The following is a 22,333-nucleotide window of genomic DNA, read 5'->3' as shown; positions in this document are numbered from 1 at the left end:
ACGCACACACACACGCACTCTCTATCTTTCACTCTCTCGGGTGCGTGCTGTCCAGAGGCAATACGCAATTACAGCTACCCAAACCGATGACAATAATTGTTTGGGAATTGGGATTGCTTGTGATTATGAAAAGGCATGGGCACTTGCTAGAGGAGCTATATTCACCATTACGAATAAAAGGATGTCTGTCATCTTATCAATCGTGACGTTCTTTGCCTTCCATAGACTGTAAAAGATAAGTGCATTCGTGAAGTGCCTGCAAGTCTCTCTCTCTCTCTCTCTCTCTCTCTCTCTCTCTCTCTCTCTCTCTCTCTCTCTCTCTCTCTCTCTCTCTCTCTCTCTCGCTCTCTCACTTTCACACGCACGCACACACACACGCACTCTCTATCTTTCACTCTCTCGGGTGCGTGCTGTCCAGAGGCAATACGCAATTACAGCTACCCAAACCGATGACAATAATTGTTTGGGAATTGGGATTGCTTGTGATTATGAAAAGGCATGGGGCTGTGGGTGGGTGGGGTGAGTTATAATAGAGGTTTCTGATTACAAGAAAGTTTGAATCACTTCGAACAAATTCCCTTTTCACTTTGAATTGAAAAGATTACATTGGTTGTAATCTGTACTGGCACACTGTGCTTGTAAATTGTTTTTCGGCTTGCACATAACTATTTTTAGGGGCAAATGTGAGTGAAATACTCACACTATAGAGCCCTTAGTCTAGTTTCCTCTTCCCCTCAAATCAGGAGAAGCTCTCTCAAAGCATCACGCCGGAAAGGGGGCTAAAATTAACATGTCTACCTGGGTGTCATGTTGCCATCACTGCCGGTGAGAGCTGGAGCTGATACATAACCATGACTACTGCAGAGATATTTATCCTGGGAATGAAGGCCGATTGTAACCTTTCCCACTGAAGACAAAGGCCAGATGTTAGGGTTAGATCTTTGTAGGTTTTTGACCAGGGGGAATGGGCCTTTACGCAGTCTGACACGTATAGGCTATAAAACTGCAAAGTGGCTGCTTGTTTGCTTGAAAGCCCGGTCCTGATCCAATTAGACATTAGAGGACGCAACTGATAGTGTTTATTGTTTAGGAAGCCAACAATCTTCCACATAATCTGTATGACCTGCTACGTAAGTGTCTCATATTATGAATTTTATTCCTCCGCTGTTTGTCGGGTAGAAACCTTTTTGATTAATATCTTTCTCACGGCATCGCAAAAGAAAGTTGTGCATCAAAATAATTGACAATCTTACCCAGGAACACTGTGAAATGAGACCATTGTTTACTTGTGCTGCAAGCTGAAGTGAAAGTCTGAACCTTACTGCAGTGCTCTCTCAACTTTCATCTTTCCTGCCGGCAACAGCCGCGTAGTGTGATAATGCGTGATAAACACAATGCCGACAGACATGGAACTGATGTTTGACTGTGCGTCTTTCTTCATAGTTCCATTCTGACACGCTGCGATGAGAATTCTGACCCGAAATGTGACAGCTGACATGTTAATGAGTGTGAATATCTCACTTTTAGATAAAGGCTTTACGGCTCATAACAACATCACAGTTGACAACAATAAGATAAAACGTATGCATTATTCCTGGCAGAGCACAGCAGAGACAGGGATATGCACAGTGGTGGAAAGTAACTAAGTACATTTACTTAAGTACTGTACTTAAGTACAATTCTGAGGTATTTGTACTTTACTTGAGTATTTCCAATTTCCAATACTTTTACTTCTACTCCACTACATCTCAGAGGCAAATATTGTACTTTTACTCCACTACATTTACTTGAAAACTTTAGTTACTAGTTACTTTTCAGATATAAATTATGATATAATGAAACATACATTAACCACTTTAAACCTATTTTAAACCTAGGCTATTTGAAAATAGCCGATCTACAAGCTCACAACGCGTCGCATCGCGACGCGTTGTGAGCTTGTAGATCGGCTATTTTCAAATATTTAGTACTTTTACTTTTGGTACTTTAAGTACATTTTGATGCCAATACTTTTGTACTTTTACTAAAGTAAATTTTTAATTCTGGACTTTTACTTGTAACAGAGTATTTTTATATTGCAGTATTGGTACTTTTACTTAAGTAAAGAATTTGAGTACTTTTTCCACCACTGGATATGCATGCTATAACTGCAGCTACAGAAACAGAGATGATTACAGCAGTGTGTAGAAGTGTAGTTCGGAAGTTCCCTACTCGAAAACGATACAACAAGTGCATGCCATTAGATATGAACTAAACAAAAAGATGGGGGGGAATTGAAGGCATTTATACCACCTCTGGAGAAAACGTTCCGTCAAACCCTCAGTAAGTCAACCTTTCTGTACTTGTCAGATGGATCTATTAAGCCATTGATTAGTTATTGATTGGAATGCAGAGAAGGTCATGTACTGGAGGAATCTCTAGCATCCTTAACGCTTTGCCATAATGTATCCCGGCTTGGCATGGCACTGTACAATTACATATTAAGTCCCCGGTCCCCGGGTGACTCCTGCGATATGAACAAGCAGTGGAATTCCCGGGCAAACCTTTGAAATAGATAGGAGCTAATCAGTGCTTTTCTATGTGTTATCTGAGCAGAGGTTCATCTACAAGTGGCCGTATCCCCCAAGTTCAAATTATAATAGTAAAAAATGTATTGACGCGAATGCATTTTTCCTAAATCGATAAGAGTGGGACCAAACTGCACTTATTACCTGAAGGTTCATGACCACCAGCCACTCAACCGCAGTCGAGAGGGCTGGAGGATTTACTTAATGCACTGCAGAGCAAGCAAGGAACAGAATGTACTGCAGATAGAACAGCGCACTGCAAAGCTATCCGTTCTTACTGCAGCTGATGCTATACGCGTGTGTGTGTGTGTACAAACCCTGGCATCGAGATGTGCCGTTTACTCAGGTTTCTCGCACTGGGGATTTAGCATAAACTCCCACTGTTATCAATACGCATATACTGTGTCTGCATGAGCACACATATCCGGATACATCTGCAATTCATACTCCCCATAGCCGCCACGTTGTGTTTTTGAGTTGTGAGAAACTGCAACACTCCCCATCCCTTATCTTTGCTAACGCACACCCCAAACTATGTGTGTGGTTATTTGGCCAGTGGGAGTAAGGTCAAAGCTGGTGTCGAAATCATTCATGCTGTTCGTGGATGCATCTGAACCCAGAGAGCCTGGGAAGGCATCCCTGCATCTGTCTGTTGGCTGTGTGGGAGGCAGCAAGCAATGAGGATCTGATGGCAAATCAATAGTGATGGATCAAAGTGCCGCATGGCTGGAGCCCTCTGGTATCAGGGTGCGTGGGGAACAACGGCGGCTTCTATACACCTCCCCCTCTTCCTCGTTTTCATCTTCCTCTGCCGCCATAACCCCCCCCCCTCTACCCCCCGATTCTTTCTTTCAACTGGCCGTTCAAAGTCCTCCCCACCTTTGCGAGCCCTGTTGCCATTTTGTGCCACTTTGTGTGTACGTGTAGACGAGAGAGAGAGAGAGAGAGAGAGAGAGAGAGAGAGAGAGAGAGAGAGAGAGAGAGAGAGAGAGAGAGAGAGGCGATAGATTAATAGAAAGAGAGAGAAATATCTTATAGTATCAGGTCCTGTCAGCTAATAGCTTATGAGGTAATAAAAGGTAACACAATCAATACTCCAGCACTAATAGTGTACTCATTCTCCACAGTCTCTCTCTCTCAAACACTATGTCCTCAGTTTATGGTGTCATATATGGGCAATTGTGTCAAAGACAAATTCTGTTGTTCATAAAAATGAACCTATTCTACTGTTTAATTGTCTAGCGTTGGACTACCGCCAATGCCCATTTTCAGAGACATTATCCATTCATCTTGTGACTGTTGTAAATTGAAATGCAGACACGCATCCCTGGTTCATTGTGACTGTCATGGCTGTGCAGTGTGACGTTTCTGGCTGAAAAAGAAACTCAACCTTCAAATGCTCATTTTTATACTCTACCACTCAATGTGCCTGGTTCTGTTTTCTAGGGGAAAAACACTGGCCCGCCCGCTCCTTGAGTCACCATGGTAGGAATGGCTGTTCTTTGTGGAGAGGGTCAAAGTTGCCTCTTATGATGCAGATGTAGGATCAGATCTCGTGTTAACCACATGAACCCTATCATCTCTATTCTGGGCTTGTCATAATAGACAAGCATTCGCTTAAAAATAGCCAATCTACAAGCTCACAACGCGTTTGCAACTCAACACATTGTGAGCTTGTAGATTGGGTGTTTTCGACAAAAAGATTTGGAATGGACAGAAAATAGGAGGGGCCAAATACAGACACCTGGGGGACCCCTGTCAGCAACATACTATATAGGGTTTAAGTGGTTAACCTAATTAACATATAATAATGGTGCTGATTTGATTTGGTGTAAGATCTGATTTGACATGTACGTTTAGGGGCAGCTTACACCTGGAGTGTTTGTCATTGTGGTGCCTTTACCTCCATTCGCTTGTATCTGCCAATTCTAACATCTGTATCTTGCCCTCGACGGTTGACCTTCCCATCTGTGTGATTAGTAGTATAGTATTGTGCGGTCTGCCTGTGTTCATTGAATTCATTTAAGTCAGTGATGTGATGTTGTTTTGTTGTTGGGGGTCACCTGCAAGGAAACTATAGCAAAGAGGTGATTTCAGTCATAGCACATACACAACACAAATCTCTTTGTGTTGTGTGATATATTTCTTTGTTAGAATAAGTGTAAATACCTATATTCTGAGAGCAATCATTACTATAGAGTGACTATTCAGTAACAGGAGTCTCATATCTCCAGCTCTTTTAGTAAACAGAAAATACATTTTCAGGCCGGGGTACCAATTTCCACCAATCAGGAGAGAGAACTCCTACAGGATACAGGATAAACATAAAAACTTGAAGTGATGAAACACAAATATTAGCATACAAAATTGGAACTGGAACGTTGTAAAATTGAGGCTGATAAATGATCTTTGTGGGGTTCTCTTGTTGGATAAAATGTGGTGTTCCAACCGGAATATTTATTGTCTGTTTACTAAAGAGCTGGAGAGATGGGGAGATCCTGTTACTGAACACGCTATGGCAATGATTTCTATGGGAATATAGACCATTTTAACATGTTTTTATTTCCAACAAAAACACATCACTTAGACCCCCTTTAACCCACCTTTAATTGCTTTGGGCCTGTGAGACTGAGTGAAAACCTACACGCCAAACTAGGCCAAATAATCATGTTTGTTGCAGCTGACCCACCTCTATTCATTTTTCACCCCACATGCAAAAAAAAAAGAGTTCCATTTCACTACCTGTATTTTCAATTGTACCCTCTACTCAGAAATATGTTGTCCAAAATTCTCTGCTGGCTTCATCGTGTGGTATCAATGTACAGTGTCATTGAATCTAACCAACTATGATGCTTTTTGCCTGTAACGTTACGTGATGTTTCTAACCTGTGTGTGGTGTGTCAGTGGTGTTACTCCTGGACGCTCTGGTCCATCTCGATGTGGAGGATATGGTCTATAGAGGTAGGGATAAAGGCAGTTTTTAATGATGTTACTTCTTTTTACTTAAAGGAGACATCAGATAAATCTGTGCTTATCCTTGCCTACGATATGACGACCCCCAACCCCCTCCTCCTTCCCCGCCTCCTCTCTAAAGGACAAGTCTACTTTATCGACAACAGCCAACAAAGGAGTCGGTTGGTATGTCGATCAGCTGTTGTGAGAACGAAGTGGCTTTTGTTTTATCATCATCCCCTCAATGTGAATTTAGATGAAAATATCATTTTTTATATATATTGCTCCGACTGTTTTGATCTTCAGGGGAACGTTATTACCTTTAAGCCCAGTGAGTCACCCCACAGAGCTGTGGGTGACTCACTCCCCTCTCTAAGAAAACCACAGAATACGTCTTCAATAAAGTGGACCTCTTATTGCCTTTTAACCCATTAAGACCTGAAGCCGAATCTACAAATGTCTTCTAAATCCCAACAGTATTCCGAAAAACGTACGTTTCTATGTCAGTGGTGCTCAAACTTTTTCATGGCAAGGACCCTCAAAACGATATGAATTTGGCCGCGGACCCCCATCTCAAAACATTTTGTTCCAGGGACCCCCAGAAGCAAAGATTTGAGTTAAAAAAATGTTCGCTTTAAAATAATATATATTCAAAGATTTGCACACATTTTCACGTTTTTTCAAAAATAGCAGATCTACAAGCTCGTAGCGCGGCACTCGGTGCCGCGCTATGAGCTTGTAGATCTGCTATTTTTGAATAGCCCAAAGTGTAAAATAATATATTTTTAGCTCAAATCAAAAAATGACACCGATGCGTTCCCGGTCTTAATGGGTTAACACAGCAGGGTCACTGTATTCTGCCACGGGGTTCACTGTCCATCACGGTGCAAAATGAACTGAATATGAGATCCACCTCGACCCCCTCTGCCCTTCCTCGACCCCCCCGCCGAGACTATCACGCCACATTTGTCAAGGTGGATTGACATTTATGGGGAGGGCCATTTTACCACTCGCATTGACACATGGAGTGAAGGAGTTGCCCTTTGCTGCCTCTGCCGTGATTGTCAGTTATGAGGTGAAGAGAGGAACGCTCACAAGCATTCTAGACCCAGAACGAGTTCAGTTCATTTTAGTCAAGTGTAGGTTCACAAGTGTAAAAGAGAAATTCCTGTTTTATTCTGTTCTTATTTCACTTCAAGTTCTCATTCATGCAGGTGCTTTGTAGACAATAACCGATAGCGAATAGCGAAAATAGCAGATCTACCAGCTGACAAAGTGTCGCTTCGTGATATGTTGTGAGCTTATTTGCAATTTTTGCAGTCTTTTCTTTTGGTTTTGAAAATGCTTTTGAATTGTTGCATTTTTTGTGAACTATTTTTCCTTTAATAATGACGAAACACCAGGTTGAAAGAAATTCAAAAACATATTCCTTGACACAGAGAAAACTGAAAATCAAAGTCGCATCTTCGATTCGATCTGCCGACTTTGTCACGCAGCGATATGATCCGATTCATTCATCAAAATTAGTTTGTCTTCACACATACACACCTTTTCTTTTCTGTATTTTTTTTTATTGAATCAAAACACAGTGTCATCAAGCCTATTTTAATTTCACTACGCGCCTCATATGGGATTTAAACTCTAATTGACTCGTGTGGCACACCCCGTTATGAATGAACAGTAGAAGCTAAAATTAGATGAGCTGGTACAGTGCTATTAATGTAACGTATTATCATTATCACCAGCGCCCACAACTGGGTCAGATTTAAGCTTTCTCCTCAACCGGTGGGATCATGTGAGTGGAGGTTGAAGGCTCTTTCCATGGGGCCCAAAAGCTTTGTCCCCTCCTGAGTGAAGTAGGGCTATTATGGCAGTTAACATTTAGCGATTAAATGTTAACACTCTTTGTCAGTTGTTAAATGCCAGGCCCACAGTGGCTCTCTGCCCTGCGCCTCGTCTGCCTGTGAGTGGAGGGCGCAGAGAAGGGCAGGAGAGGCGTGTTTGGCAGCAATGGGCTATCAACAGATCCGGTGGAATAGAGACCCCGTAGTTTTGATATCACATCGGCATTCATAATGGCCTCACACGTTTTTTTGCACACGCTGTTGTATGCACAAATACACACACATGACGCACGCACACACGCATGCGTGCGTGCAAACACAGTCAAACATGCACACTCAAATTTCTATTGCTTTTTGTGTATCTCTTTTTTTACACATGCTGTTGTACAGTATGCACTAATACAGCCCCCCCCCCCCCCCACACACACACAGCCAAACATTTGCACTCACATTCAGTTGCATTCTGTGTTTCTCTCTTTTGCACATGCTGTTAGACAGACAGACAGACAGACAGACAGACAGACAGACAGACAGACAGACAGACAGACACAGTAGCTCCACATGGCGGGGTAATGGGGTGGCAGGACTGCTGGTATTTGGAGCGGGATGTGAGTGGGAGAGTGGAGGGGCAGAGATCAGAGAGCAGACTCTGGAATAGATCTCCAGTGCTGTCGTGTGATCACTGGCCCATGTTGCTCTCTCCTCTCCTCTCCTCTCCTCTTCTCCACCACCCCGCCCCCTCAATCCCCGACCCCCTCCATGCACAACCCTCCTTGTTCATCCTCTTCCCCAACTGTGCTCTGTCTCTGTCTCGCTACTGTACAGCATGTCCATTTCTTTGCTTAACCACTTATATCCCAGGGTCCATATTCTGGGGGGGAACATTAGCCAAAAATATAGGCGATCTACAAGCTCACAACGCGGTGGTGTTGACGGATCCAATTACAGAGCCAACTCAGGTCCAAATTACATAAGGTCTAGAGGCTCTAACTGTTTCACCACTTAAGCTACTATACTTTGTCGTACGACAAAAGAAATATTTTGTTTTTTGTTTTGATATTTTGTTTTTTATTTCTTTACATTTTGTCCAATGCCAGGTTTAAAGTGGTTAATTTCCATTTCTACCGCTCTTTCTTTATTTTATTTTCACTTATCTCTCCCGTTCAAAATTATTTCCAAAGCCTTTTGCATTTGTTGTCAGATTTCGCCCGTTTTACTATGTTTTGAAGTTTGTCTATTGTGTAAGGCTTCTTGGCAGCCATCATCCTCTCTACCCTACTGTCAACCTATGCCATGAATGATACCACGTTATATTATTCAAAATTAAAACTAGAGCCACTGAAAATATAAAGAGAAACATATATTTGTTATTTTTACCACAGCACTAAAGAACAATTGCACTTATTTAATTGTTTGTCCTTCAGTACTATAGTTCAATTTACAATTTACCACTTAGGAGAGACACTTATCCAGAGTGACTTACAAAGTACAAGGTCAACAAGTAAGTGGTTGACTAATTAAGAAAACAAGTGCATCCTTGAAAGTAACAAGGATAACAAGAGGACACAAAATAACAAATAAATAACATTCTTGACACCTGTGAACACGTAAGCCACCTACTGTACATCTAATTAACACCTCCATTCCGACAATCACTTACATAAGCAAAACATTTGAAAACAAACACGGAATGGCTTCGGTGTTCATGCTACGGTATAAATGTGAAAGACAACAAAGCATCAGCTGTACTTGTTTCGTTTTGAGGAGAGTATTTATGTCTGAGAGCGGCACTTCCTTACAGGCCACTGAGACAGCAAAACCCATGAGTATGAAACTGTTGATGCTTCTAGCTACAACTTGACCTTGACTCTTTGGTCAAGGTGCTCGGCGTTTGAGTCAGCGTGCCTCCTCTGTACACCTCCTCCCCTGTGGATGTGGATGTGATGTTTCAGCGTGTGATGTGAAACAAAATGCCACACCAAAATGTCAGAATACTGAGTCACTCGCCATCTGGACGCGATTATGCGAACTCACCGAGGAGGAATTCTCTGGAGATCAATTGCAAGGAAAGTGAGAATTAATGTGATCTCGACGCGGGGGAGAGGAGACAGTGTGTTTCCAGAAAAGTGTCTGAACGCAGGCGTTCCCAGCCCACACAGTAAAATCCTCAGCGTTAGTTTAACAAAGAACAACAACACAAAAACGGACTAAGATTTACCCACATGGGTCCCTTTTTATGACCTCAGAGTTAAATTAAAGCTGAGGAGTTTACTGTGCACCGTTATCATGTTTATATGGATGATTTAGTCAGAGAGGCTAACTGGCACCAACTGGCAAATGCACAGCTGCGTCATCAACATACTGGCAGAAAAAAACACCAATTTAGCAATTTAGATAGGGACCCTGTTTAATCCATTAAGACCGGGAACATTTTAAGATTTCTTTGGCTATTCAAAAATAGCAGACAAGCTCATAGCGTGGCATGAACTTGTAGATCTGCTATTTTTGAAAAATCGTGAAAATGTGTGCAAATCTTTGAATACATATTTTTTAAAGCGAACATTTGTAAAGTATTTTGTTCCAGGGACCCCCAAGAGGTAAAGATTTGTGTTACAAATGTTCGCTTTAAAAAGTATATATTCAAAGTTTTGCATATGAGCTTGTATATCTGCTATTTTCTGAATAGCCAAATAAATCAAAAAATGACACAGATGCGTTCCCGGTCTTAATGGGTTAACCCAGCAATCTGGAGAGCATGCCAATCAGAAATAATCAACGCGCCGTACGACGTTTAACTGCATCTACTGTACTGTACGGTGGCATTGCCTATACTCAAGCCTGTCACTTTTTAGCTGCTGGTTGAAAGCAATAACTAATGAATGGCAGCACGTCCACTGGGCCTTGCCCTTCACTTTACCCTGCCCTCCCCATCACTGACAAACGGTTATCTGGTGTGGCGGGGGCCATTTTGCAGTGTCAGCCCGGTGAGGATGACTGAACACTGGGGTGTTCCACGCTGATAACCAGGCTTGGTGCTATATGAATGGGGGGTTTTGGGCTGCCGGTGGCGGCTGGTGGGACTCGTGCTGGAACCTCGTTCTCAAACACAGTTAATTGGTCCCCAGATTGCGGTGGGATCGTTGAACTTGAGCTGTCCGGGCTCTTAATTAGGGAGCAAGAGCGAGAGCTATGCTCACAGTGTCTGACTCTGTACTTTCTCTATGTTCGTTCAGTGGGTAGTTCTGCCGCTCTCTCACATTGGGGTCGGGAGGTGGAACTTCAGGAAAGAATATTTTTTCCAGTTACGGTGGTGTTGTTGTAATGGGGGAGTTTAGCATTTGCGAGCAAGGCTTTCACATTTTGAAACTGAGAACTGCACGTCTGAAGTGTTTGCTTGTGGGGTCTTTTTTTGGTGCCTGTGCATGAGGGAACACGCACCCTCATCTACATGCTCCGCTTGCTAGAGCTCTGCCAGTGGTGGTGGAAAGTAAGTACCTTTAATCAAGACTGAAGTCCAATTTTTAGGTACCGGCACTTGTACTTTACTCCATTTAATATACTCTCCATTTTCTGCTATACTTTATACTTACTCCACTACATTCTAGTGGCAAATGTAAGACTTTACTCCACTACATTTATTTGATACCTTTAGTTGCAGTTTAGTTTGAAGATTGAGATTAACAGTATAAAATATAAATCAATAAATAAATTAGGATGTATTATTAAATGGTGCATTTATATAGCGCCTTTATCCAAAGCCCTTATACAGTAGCTTACTTAGCTGAGTACTACCATTAAGCACTGCTAACTTTCAAGAACGTCATTCCCATTCATATATTCCGCACGCTCAACCCATTTGTGAATTTGTGAATGTGAAAAAACGTTCTCTCTCACGTAATGGTCACTGAACGTTTAGACTGTTAAAGCTTTAATTTAAAACAAGGGGGAGAAAATCGAGAAAACCCACTGAAGGAACACGCAGAAGACTTATCCCATCTATCTCTATAACTCGAGCAAATATTGAAACCCATGATGTTGAGTGCGCCGGGCCTCTCTCTCTCTCCTCTTTCAGCTCTGTGACAGATGTAAATGGATGTTCCACCAGTTGGCTCTAATGCATTTTTAAACAGGCACAACAGCAGACAGCAAATGAACGCGTCTCAGCAGCAACACTCTACGGCGCGGGGCCTTCATCTATCGCTGCCTCCTCGCGGACAGAAATACACACACACACACACACACAGACACACACACACACGCGTGCGCACATAGACACACGTGCGCGTGCGCAGGCACACACTGCTGAGAATAGCTGTCATTCATCACCTTTCCCACTACAATAGGCTCAGTAAAGGGCCCATCTTTCAACTAAAGCACCTCCACACTGACTGCAGTGCCCAGCCAAGCACTATACCACCGAACCACAGATCCCCTCTCATTCTCTGTCATCCCCAAACAGTCCCGCAGTATGGCACAGATATATCATTAGGCTGTGCATGGCGTCTGTGGGGGAGGGACTCATTTAATTATTGTGGTATTAAATCCTGTCATATTTTAGTCGGAAGTGTTTTTTTTTTGTGACTGATGATGATGTACAGCTATACCTATACATTGATTTAATCTATTTTAATAATGCATTTTTTTTCCTTCTAAAGAATATGAGGGCATCCATTAATTATACATTTGACCCATTTTGGTACACCCAAATGGGCCCATTTTGGTACATTTTTACACTCTGATTTTCTGTGTACTGTGTGCATACCAGGCCAGCTCTTTTCTCGATAATGCTACTGCGCTCTGTCTGACGTTGTGGCTTGTGTTTGATGTAAATATGTATTGCAGAGTAACAGTGAGCTTAGCGTGCACTCCACCCTGTTCCCTCATACGTCTGTCTTCCTCATCTCTGTACTTAAGTCCATGTACTTTTACTTTGTTTGAAGAAATTAAAGGGATATTTCACCCACATCACCACACAAATTGTGTATAGTGGAATCTTGACCTTTCAATGCAATTGATTTTGAATTGAAGCGAAACAAACCACATTTTGTATAATATAATTTAGACATGTTAAGTCATGTTTTCTTAGTTTAACCATTTAAACCCTATGCACTTTGTTGACCGGGGTCCCCCAAGGGTCTACACTTCATCCCTTCCTTTTCCCCCTATACATATTAATCTCTTCACTGAAAATAGCCAATCTACAAGCTCACAATTCATTGTGTTGCGTTGTGACGCATTGTAGGCTTTTAGAATTTTTAATTCTATTTCCGCCTATTTTCACCCAATGATCGCCAACTATGACATGCCCAGAATAGGGCATGTCAAGTAAAGTGATGTTCTTGGGGTGAATTACCTCTTTAATTGTCACCTTCATTGCCAAACAGCATCTACTAACCATCTGTATTTGATCCGATACAGATATGATTAGATCTGTCATTGCTCTTGTCATTTCAGGTACCCATCAGCACAACTATAACCATATGGCCCTAGGTAGTCCCACACGCACACCTAAGAATGGTAAGATATGCTCACAAACTGACATGGCGTTTGAGGAAAGACGCAATAAAGGTTGAGGGGGAATATAGTCAAACAGAATCCTCTGCTTCCATTCTGTTTCTATTATTGTGAGACGAGGCTTTCGTTCAAACCCCGGTGGCGTTCACTTCTGATATCCAGTGCGAGATGGAAGTGTGAAACACTCAGTGACATGAACCTTCTCTCAAGTCCGCCCCACTGCAAATCCTTTCTGTTATTGAAAAACCAAGGCTTTTGTTGAAGATTGAATCATAGAGGTGTCACATCCCATAGTCATGAACATTTTTCTTTTGAGCGAGTGAATGGGGGATCTGGCTACAGTCACTGTCCATCACCTTCAAAACAGGAACGCATCATTGCCTGAGGATCAACTTAATGTTCTGTTAAGGACATCCCGTCCTCTTGTCAACAGAGCATGCGCGCCCTGACATGACTGCACGCACGACGTTCAAAGATATAGAGAACATAACAGATCTACAGGCTCACAATGCGTTGTGGTGCATGGTGTACAGTAGAATGGTGGAGAAAACCGGTGCTAACAAACCTACACGCTCTGCTTTTTAAAACCAATCCTTACACCATCCTATACAGTCTGTGGATTGGTTCTGCGATGCCGTTATTATTTCTGTTTCAGATTTGTTTCCACCCAGTTTTAGCCCATTTGTTGAATTTAGACGACGTGGTGCGATGTGTTGCGAGCTTGTAGATTGGCTAGTTTCACCATCCATCATGCAATTAAGTATATAATGTTGGGCTTACAGTAAGTGGTTAACCAGAGATCCGATGTTGTTACATAACCTCATGTTCCCCGGGTGAAGACCCATATCGAGAATTGTTCTTTATTACCAATATCATTCAGCTTTTTTCTCAACCCCGTTTTTCCCTAAAAGCAAATGCCTCAACCGGGGTTATAAACTGATAAATGTGATGAATCGTGGAAGCACAGGCAGGATAAAAATAATAGAGAAGGCGAGAGAAAAGGAAAGTAACGAGTGTTTACAGTATCTTTTTTCCTTCTCTGTTTGTTTAGCTTTGACCACTGTGCTCCGCTTGTCTTTTGATTTATATTCTGTTTTGCTCACCGAAAAAAAGGGGAAAAAAATAAAATTGTTGCTAGCTTTGAGCTTTGAGGAATGAAGACAGCCAGGGTCTGTATGGAAATTCAAAACAGTCAGGATGCCTCTACTACTACTTGTATGAACATAATTGACTGTGTGTTCCATTTAGCACACAGGAAAGATAGCAAATTGCGACTTGTGCGGAAAAGCCTTTGAGATCTATACGGGGAAACATGAGAAATCCATTTCAACACATCTAACACAGAGAGACTTTGATCATAGGCCCATTGGAAGGCTTGGAAATTAATTGCGCAGTGTATTTGCGACTGTAGTGTAGATAAAGGCCAGTTTTCTGCCCACAAACCCCCCCCCCCCCCCCCAGAAGGGTTGGGAGGGTCACCATACATCAAGGGGAGAAAACGCATTATCACACGACACAGCACAGTCATTTAGAAGCTACAGGCGTATGGCTTTTTTAAGGTTGTGATGTAGGCTCCGTCTGAGTGTGCTTTATATACCGTATTTATTTATTTATTTTTTGTTCATACCATCAACATGATTCTGAAATATTTTGTTTTCCACTTGGGTTTTGGTAGCTCACCGGTCATTGAGACGTGGTAAGTCATAAACATAAACCCACGTTTCATCTATAGTGTGAACATCAACCCACGAGCACATTGACGTGCACATACTGTTGTCCGTCTGATTTGTGGGTGTGGCTGCAGACCTGGGTCAAATGGCCTTGGCAACAGCTTTGTATCATTGATCTCGGCTTAATTGCGTCACAGTAAAGCCTAGACTTCGTCGTATCGCATGGCGGTGTCGTCGGCCCGCCGAAAATAGCAGATCTACAAGCTCACAGGCAGTGTTGCCAGATTCTGTGACAGAAACAAGCAACCAGGTCTAGGAAAACAAGCCCAAAAGAAGCGACTATGGAGCCACATGAGCACTTTAAACATACATCAGTTATTTGAAAATAGCTGATCTACAAGCTCACAGCACGTCGCATCGCGACGCGTTGTGTGCTTGTAGATCTGCTATTTTCAAATACAATCTTGGGGGGAAATTACAATAAGCAGACCTGGCAACACTACTTACAGGTTCAGTGAGCTTGTAGATTGGCTATTTTTTCCGGTGACCGACCCCGTCATACAGCGGAGTACAAATTAACCAATAATGTCTGTTTAATTTGAGTTCAAATCAAACATGGAGAGGCAGAACAACGTAAAGTGCCAGACAGTTTTCAGACAATGATCAAGTCTGTAACAAGTAGCTTCTGTGACTACGCACATTTATACCTGACTGACACTCTTCCAATTTCATGCTCTGTGCAGGATTTATAGGTTTATTTGTATTATTTATAGTGCAAAAAAAAAAAAAAAAGTTGCACATAGTATTTTGGCCCAGGTCTGAATTGTGAAATAGCATCGAGATGTGTTTGACGTGGAGAGAGCCAACAGCATGCCACATTCTGAATCAATCTCCCCCCTTTGTGGATGGAGTGTGGCAGACGGTCCACTCCCTTACAAACCCCCCCCCCCACCCATCCCTCCATCTCTGGAGAACCCCTGTTGCCATACGGCACCTCCTTCCTCCATGCCCTCTCATCCCTCTCATCCCTCCGTCTACCTTCCTTCACTCGGCTTTCCTTTCCCCCCACGTTTTGTTTTTTCCATCTTTCATTCCCCTTAGCCCACCCCTTTTATTACCTCTTCCATCCCTCGCTTGTCTTTCCCCTGTCTCCGTCCCATCTCTCTCCATCCTGCAGCAGTTTGCTCGGCCCCCTATATTTCTTATCTGTCTGTTGGGAGGCTCTCTCTCTCTCTCTCGGAGAGAGCCGCACCCAAAGCTCTGACTGCACCGCATGACGGGCTCACAGCCCACGGGGGAGAGGGACGGGCAGAGAGAGAGAGAGAGAGAGAGAGAGAGAGAGAGAGAGAGAGAGATGAGAAAGAGAAGCAAGACTTGAAAAGCAAAAAAAAAGAAAGTGGGCGGCGGCAGCAGCAGCATGGCCGCATCAGATAAGATGGAAAGACCCATGGAGAGACATGCTGCCGAATGAATCGTGAAAGAGAGATATAGGGAGTGAAAGAGCGAGAGAGAGAGAGAGAGAGAGAGAGGGAGAGGGAGGGAGAGAGAGAGAGAGAGAGAGAGAGAGAGAGGAAGAAAGAGAAGAGAGGCCACAGTCCAGCAGGCCCTGGCATCGCGTCACATCACATCAGTGATGAGCACCCAGGGCCACCCACCCTCCATCACAACCCCCCCCCCCCCCCCGCCACCCCCGTCCTGTCACCGGCCCCCGATCATCACACACACACCCACACACACACACACGCACACGCACACACACTGTCACGGCTGGGGTCACTGTTCAGCAGACATCTGTTGTTTGATGTGCTGTCTCGTCTGTTTTTTTTCCTTTTCTTTTCGCATTATTTATTTATTTTCGGGAACACTGCCTCCCCCTCACCTGTCTGGTCCAGTCACCTCCAAAACGCTCACTGAGTGCCTGACGCACCTAAACTCGTCTCCGTCTCACCTCCTACCCCCTCCCCGCCCGACGCAGGAGCGCGGGGCCCTCCTCAATCACCGCCTGCGGGCCGACCTCGGGTTGTCTTTTGTTTTGTTCCGTTTTATTTTCTATTTTCTAGCGGGGAGCCTGTCAGCCTGCCCACTTCTCTCTTTCTCTCTCTCTCTGTCTCTCTCTGTGTCTTCCCTCTGCTGTGTCTGTGTGTGTGTCCTCACAGAGAACACGCGGATGAGCGGCATCCTGACCTCGCAGACGGAGCCGTACGACCTGTCTTTCTCGCGCTCCTTCCAGAGCCTGTCCCACCTGCCGCCCTCCTACGAGGCGGCCGTGAAGGCCGACCTCAGCCGGTACTCCTCCCTGAAGAAACTCAGTAGGTCCAAGTTGTCCCCTGCGTTGATGCTGACTGGGCTCCCCCCCGCCTGCCTGTCCCAATGCCCTGCATGATATAAATAAAACTGCATTAGTTCTGCTTCTCTTTTCTCGGTGCACACAATGCGACCGGCCGCTGCCCAGTGGGCTCCGTTGTCCTCGTGCTGCAAAGAATAGCAATGCCTGCTGAACCACAGTCTTCAAACATGGTAGAAAAAGTCACACACGCATATTCTCCTTTTTTTTCTTTTTTTGGAGTGGGGGGACTTTTTGCAGTTGAGCTCAGCAAGTGTCTGCTTCCTTCGACTGAGCCGAATCTTCAGGTTGGATCAAGAAGGGTGAGGAATCTATCAGAGCCTAAGGAGAATACACACTTCTCAGCCCACAGTATGATCCGACATTGTATCATCGCATCAGAGCAGCCGTCTAAAGAAAGCATGAGTCATTGGTATGCCGAGCCTCCACGGTCTCCCCCTTAACGGCGGCTGCCTTTCGGTACAGCGCCGCTACGGCACAGCCACTATTTCTCCCGGAGCGTATAAGTGCATTAAGCTGCTCCTCATGCCTGGCCCGGTCTGGTATTGATTTAGCGGTGCCACGCTAGATTCTGCCGCGTAATGAGGTCTCATCTCATGATATTCTCTAAGTGGAACGCAAATATTCCTTAAGGCTTGTGTAATTTCATCATGGCTGGCCTACTTCACCGCTGGCTCACGACCAAATTGAAGAATGGCGATCTACAACTCATCCCGTCAGGGCTCCCCCCCCCCCCGCACCCCCGCGTGCCGGCTCTCGCCCGCCTCGCGGCCACGCACCCTTTCAAGCAAAACATGGCAAATGCCTCTGCAGGACGCAGGGGCTATTTAATGATTCTCAATTGTATCAGAGGAGAACAGTGCTGCTCCCGTGCCTCAAAAAGAAAAAACTCTTGCTTGGGAATTAGCATAATAGAATTTATGATATGAGTCTAGAGGAAATCAAATGAACTCAATTGTCAGAGAAAATGCCCCGCAGAATAATTTCCCCACAATGTTAGAATGGAAAAGTGTCCTAAGGCAATGTCATCCTATCCTTCCCACCTCTTTCTGCTTCCAAAGCAAATTATTTGTTGCAGCAAATAGCCAAAAGGCTCCGCGGCGTTCCTTTTGTTGCTTGGCAAGCATTTACACACAGATAGATCATGTTGGATTGCGCTTGAGGGAAGATAGAGCAGCGTTTTCATTGTTGGCATAATGAAAGAGAAGAATCTGCTCATGCTTAAGAATCTAAATTGGAGTCGAATTGAAATCAAGGCATGCATTGCAGCATACAGTAGCATCAATAAGCATCTTATTCATTCACGACAGGATATATTTATGCATAATGGTCACTGACCTTGCAAAGGCTTGCATGCTAATGGGATTTATTTTTCTATTCACATTTTACATTTAATATTTTGGAAATGAATGGTGTCTTGATTTCATTTTCTGTCACAATGAATCCATTTCACGAAAAGAAACCAGGGGCTTTGCTAAAAGAATGACAGCTTTCTTGGGTGTAACCTTGGCATGTCCATTATTGACAAAGACAGGCTCTGTTTCTACAGATTAATCTCTTGAGTTCTCCAAAAGGTGATGAGGGCTGCTCTCCATAATTCATTCGAACCAGATGAATGACTTAAACTCTGGCAGTTAAACGTTCAAACTGGCACTCAGGAAGAGAAGAGGGATGGCCTCTTTGTACATATGAATTTAAAACGTTTCCAGTTTTTAATGATTTATGATCCGGCTCAGGTCAGTCATCCTATTTGACAAGATGTCTGACAGGATGTGTTGCGCGCGAGTGTGCTCGTGCGTGTGCGTGTGCACGTGCACGCGCGTGTGTGTGTGTGTGAATGTGTGCGCTGCGTGCACGCCTTGTGCTGTGCTGTGCTGTCAATGGCAAGACCTTGTGATTCATGGCAGATGGAAGATGCATGGTTCTTGTGGCATGAAGGTAGGGCGACCGTTTACTGTACCTTTCATTACCTCGACACTATACGTGCTACAGCCTCCACACTTGAAGCTGGTAACCATCCACTCTGAAGTGCATGTTTTCAGTTCACCGTAATAATAAGCAAGCAGTAGCACTAAAGGACACTAAGAACATTTGTAATTCTTGCTGCGATGTGATCCTGTGATGGCACAATTGGCTCGTCAGCATGTAAAAGAGTGTAGTGTAGTGTGTGTGTGTGTGTGTGTGTGTGTGTGTGTGTGTGTGTGTGTGTGTGTGTGTGTGTGTGTGTGTGTGTGTGTGTGTGTGTGTGTGTGTGTGTGTGTCAAATGATGTGCGTGTATGCAGCCGTGTGTGATATAATACCATTTGTTTACAGACTTCCCCATGACCTTTGGAAAGTTCACCCCTGCAGCCAGAGCTGTCTGGTAGATCCCAGATGAGGACAGGCTGTGTGGATGGGATGTGCCTGGCATGTAATATGGTTTGACCGCACTGCTACCTATTCTCTCTCTCTCTCTGTTTTCCTATTCTCCTCACAGAACGTAGATGCATCTTGTGTGCAATGCTCTCCTGATCCTCCAAATGTTCTTCTTCCCTCACTCGCTCATACCTCCTGGTCCTCACCTCAACTCCTCCTCCTCTCCTTTTCTCTGTCATGTCCTCTAGCAGCGGATAAAGACGTAGACGACTACTACTCTCGGAAGCGTCACCTGCCAGACCTGGCGGCGAGAGGCACCCTTCCGTTACATGTCATCAAAATGAGCCAAGAACAGGTGGGTCTTCCATGGGTTCAGTTCAAATTTTACGAGGTTATATCTGTTCCTTTTTTATGCTAATTCTTTAACTGCTTTCAAACTGGTGTTCGAAATTAGACATTTTCAAACAATTCAAAGAAATTGCAAAAAAAATCTATAATTGCAAGCTCACATCACATCGCGATGTGAGCTTGTAGATCGGCTATTTTTGCATGACACTGTCGCATGATTACGTAGGGCAGGTGGTTAATATAGAATTCTAAATTGCATATCCTATGGTCATTCACTACACGCATGTGAATTCAAGCTGGCAAGAATCCCTCTGTATAAAAATGGAAACAAATTAGAACCTGGCAACTACCGCCCTGTTTCCGTCCTTTGTTCCATCTCAAAGGTTATATAAAGATGAATTCCCGAACAGATCAGTAATTACCTCGAAGAACGAAAACTGCTGTTTGAATTCCAATCTGGCTTCAGAACATCACACTCCACTGACACCTGCGTACTGTATTTGACCAACTACATCGAACGCGAGGTAGACTCGAGCAAATACCGTGGCATGGTCATGTTGGACCTCCAAAAGGCGGTTGACACTGTCAATCATTCAATTCTACTGAATAAGCTGAAGGCGATTGGTTTTGATAACACACATGTGAACTGGATGAAATTGGTTGATGTCAATGTCAACCCTGTCCTCGTCCCTCCCAGTGTGCTGTGGGGTTCCCCAAGGACGCATACTAGGGCCGTTACTGTTCCTTCTAAACATTAACGACATGAAAGCAGCCTGTAACTGCAATTTGTTCTTGTTCGCCGATGACTCAGCACTCCTGGTCTCGGGCGAGGACAAAATGCAAGTTGAGGAAGCCCTCGGTTCTGAACTCAGCAAAATCCGTACTTGGCTCCGATAACAAATTGTCATTACACCTTGGTAAAACAGAATCCATTCTTTTTGGGTCCAAACATTCCCCTAGTAATGTAAATGCAAATGATTTCAAGGTCAGAGATGACGATATAGTAATCTCAAGCAAAGAAGAGGTTCCTATTTGGGCTGTATTCTTGACAACAAACTGACGGGTGAATTTCTTTTAATGAAAAGTGATAGTAAGAAAGTAAATGAAAGAAAAAGATTTTGGGGCAGAATTTCCTCTTTTGTCAACAAAAGTGCTCTCAAGATTCAAGCTGGAGCCTTCATTCTATGCCATTTTGACTATGCTTGCACCTCTTGGTTCTCCAACATCTCAATGCCACTAAAAACTAAAGCTTCAGACCTCCCAAAACAAACTGATTAGACTACTTCTCGACCTTGAGCCCATGACCCACCGAATTCCAACACGCTTTGCTAGTTTGGGATGGCTCAGAGTAGAAGACAGGGTTAAGCAAATAAAAATGGGATTGGTATTTAAGATAGTAAAAGGGACAGTGCCCTCAATACCCTCATACCTGACTAACTACTTCTCCAAAGTGAGTGATGCCCACAGCCACAATATACTAGAGGGAGCTACCACTATCTGGTACTACCCAAATATTAGAACAAACATGGGCAAATTCTCCTTCTACTACTCTGCCCTGACACCATCCATTAAAATATGTAAATTCACTGGTTTATTTCCAAATTGGCCTGAAAAAACAATTATCAGGAGACCACAAGGGGAGGTGAATGCATATTCCCATAGAAAGGAGGTGGCCATTCAATGCCGCCGTTTTTCCTTTTTCTCCTCTGTTCTTTCTCGGTTGTTTTGCATTTGTTGATGAAATGTATTATTGTGTTAATTTGTTACGCTATGTTGATTAATTGAATACATAGGACCACAATGGAAACAAATCCCCAGGACTTTTTTTTGTGTTATCCTTTTAGCCTTAATGTCTGACTGTACCTCGTGCTGTTTACATTTCTGACTAATAAAAGTATTCAATTCAATTCAATCAATCAGTCTGTGTATACTGATGCTATGTATACTGATGCTGGTTTTGCACACTTATGTTTACCTACACTTTATTACTTACTGTATTACTACTACCTTACTTGTATTATAACCTATTTTATTACCTGGCTTGTATTATATATATTTACAGTGCATTACTTGTAGCGCAGTCTGGCGGAGCAACAGCATTTCGGGGGCAAAAATGTAATCTTTTAACCTTCATTCTAAAGCATAAGCAAGGACGGTGGACCAGGCTGTGTTTTATCCACGTTTTCAATTTGGCTGTGAGCCAAAGGTACTCGTTCAATGTAATCTGCAGCAGTAGGTGGCAAAGCTCTTTCCTCCCACTGGGTATAAATAAACTCTTCTCATTCATCTTCTTTCAACAGCACAGGGAACAGCAGCAGATCCAGATCCAACCCTCCGGCCAGCCCCTGGGCTCCCAGGCCCCCTCCCAGTCCCAGTCCTCCCAGTCTCAGAGGCAGCGGCCGCGCCGCGTCCAGAGGGCCATGTCCCAGGACCGCGTCCTGTCCCCGCTGAAGCAGCAGCAGCTGCAGGAGCAGTACAGCATGGCCGCCTCCAACGGCATGTCCCCGTACGGCGGCCGGATCCTCTCCGACGAGCAGCTGCTCTCCGCCGAGCGCCTGCGGTCCCAGGAGCGCCTCCTCCCGCAGGACCGCCTCGCGTCGCAGGAGCGGCTCTACTCCTCCAAGGACCAGGAGCGGCTCTACTCCTCCAAGGACCGCATGTACTCCAAGGACCGCCTGCAGTCGCAGGAGCACCTCTACTCCAAGGAGCGCCACTACTCCCAAGACCGCCTCTACTCG

At 44.1% G+C, this 22,333-nt stretch overlaps 1 protein-coding gene across 1 annotated transcript in view; it reads left to right on the top strand.

The window, feature by feature from the left end:
• LOC308104600 (shisa family member 6) overlaps positions 1-22,333 on the top strand; it is a gene marked incomplete at both ends in the record, with an annotated part of 67,122 nt that overhangs the window by 44,354 nt on the left and 435 nt on the right. The window contains 6 exons of the mRNA XM_080455049.1: positions 4,014-4,052; positions 12,818-12,880; positions 14,553-14,573; positions 16,704-16,856; positions 19,496-19,602; positions 21,896-22,333. The exon at positions 21,896-22,333 is cut by the window's right edge and continues 435 nt beyond it. Of these exons, the coding sequence (XP_080311175.1) occupies positions 4,014-4,052; positions 12,818-12,880; positions 14,553-14,573; positions 16,704-16,856; positions 19,496-19,602; positions 21,896-22,333 (821 nt within the window). The remainder of the gene's footprint in view (positions 1-4,013; positions 4,053-12,817; positions 12,881-14,552; positions 14,574-16,703; positions 16,857-19,495; positions 19,603-21,895) is intronic.

The sequence above is a fragment of the Gymnoscopelus braueri genome (genome assembly GCF_963280865.1).
Source record: "Gymnoscopelus braueri genome assembly, chromosome: 17".
Classification (NCBI taxonomy): Eukaryota; Metazoa; Chordata; class Actinopteri; order Myctophiformes; family Myctophidae; genus Gymnoscopelus; species Gymnoscopelus braueri.
The sequence above is the reverse complement of the archived record's forward strand: the minus strand, read 5'-3'. Positions and strand labels throughout refer to the sequence as shown.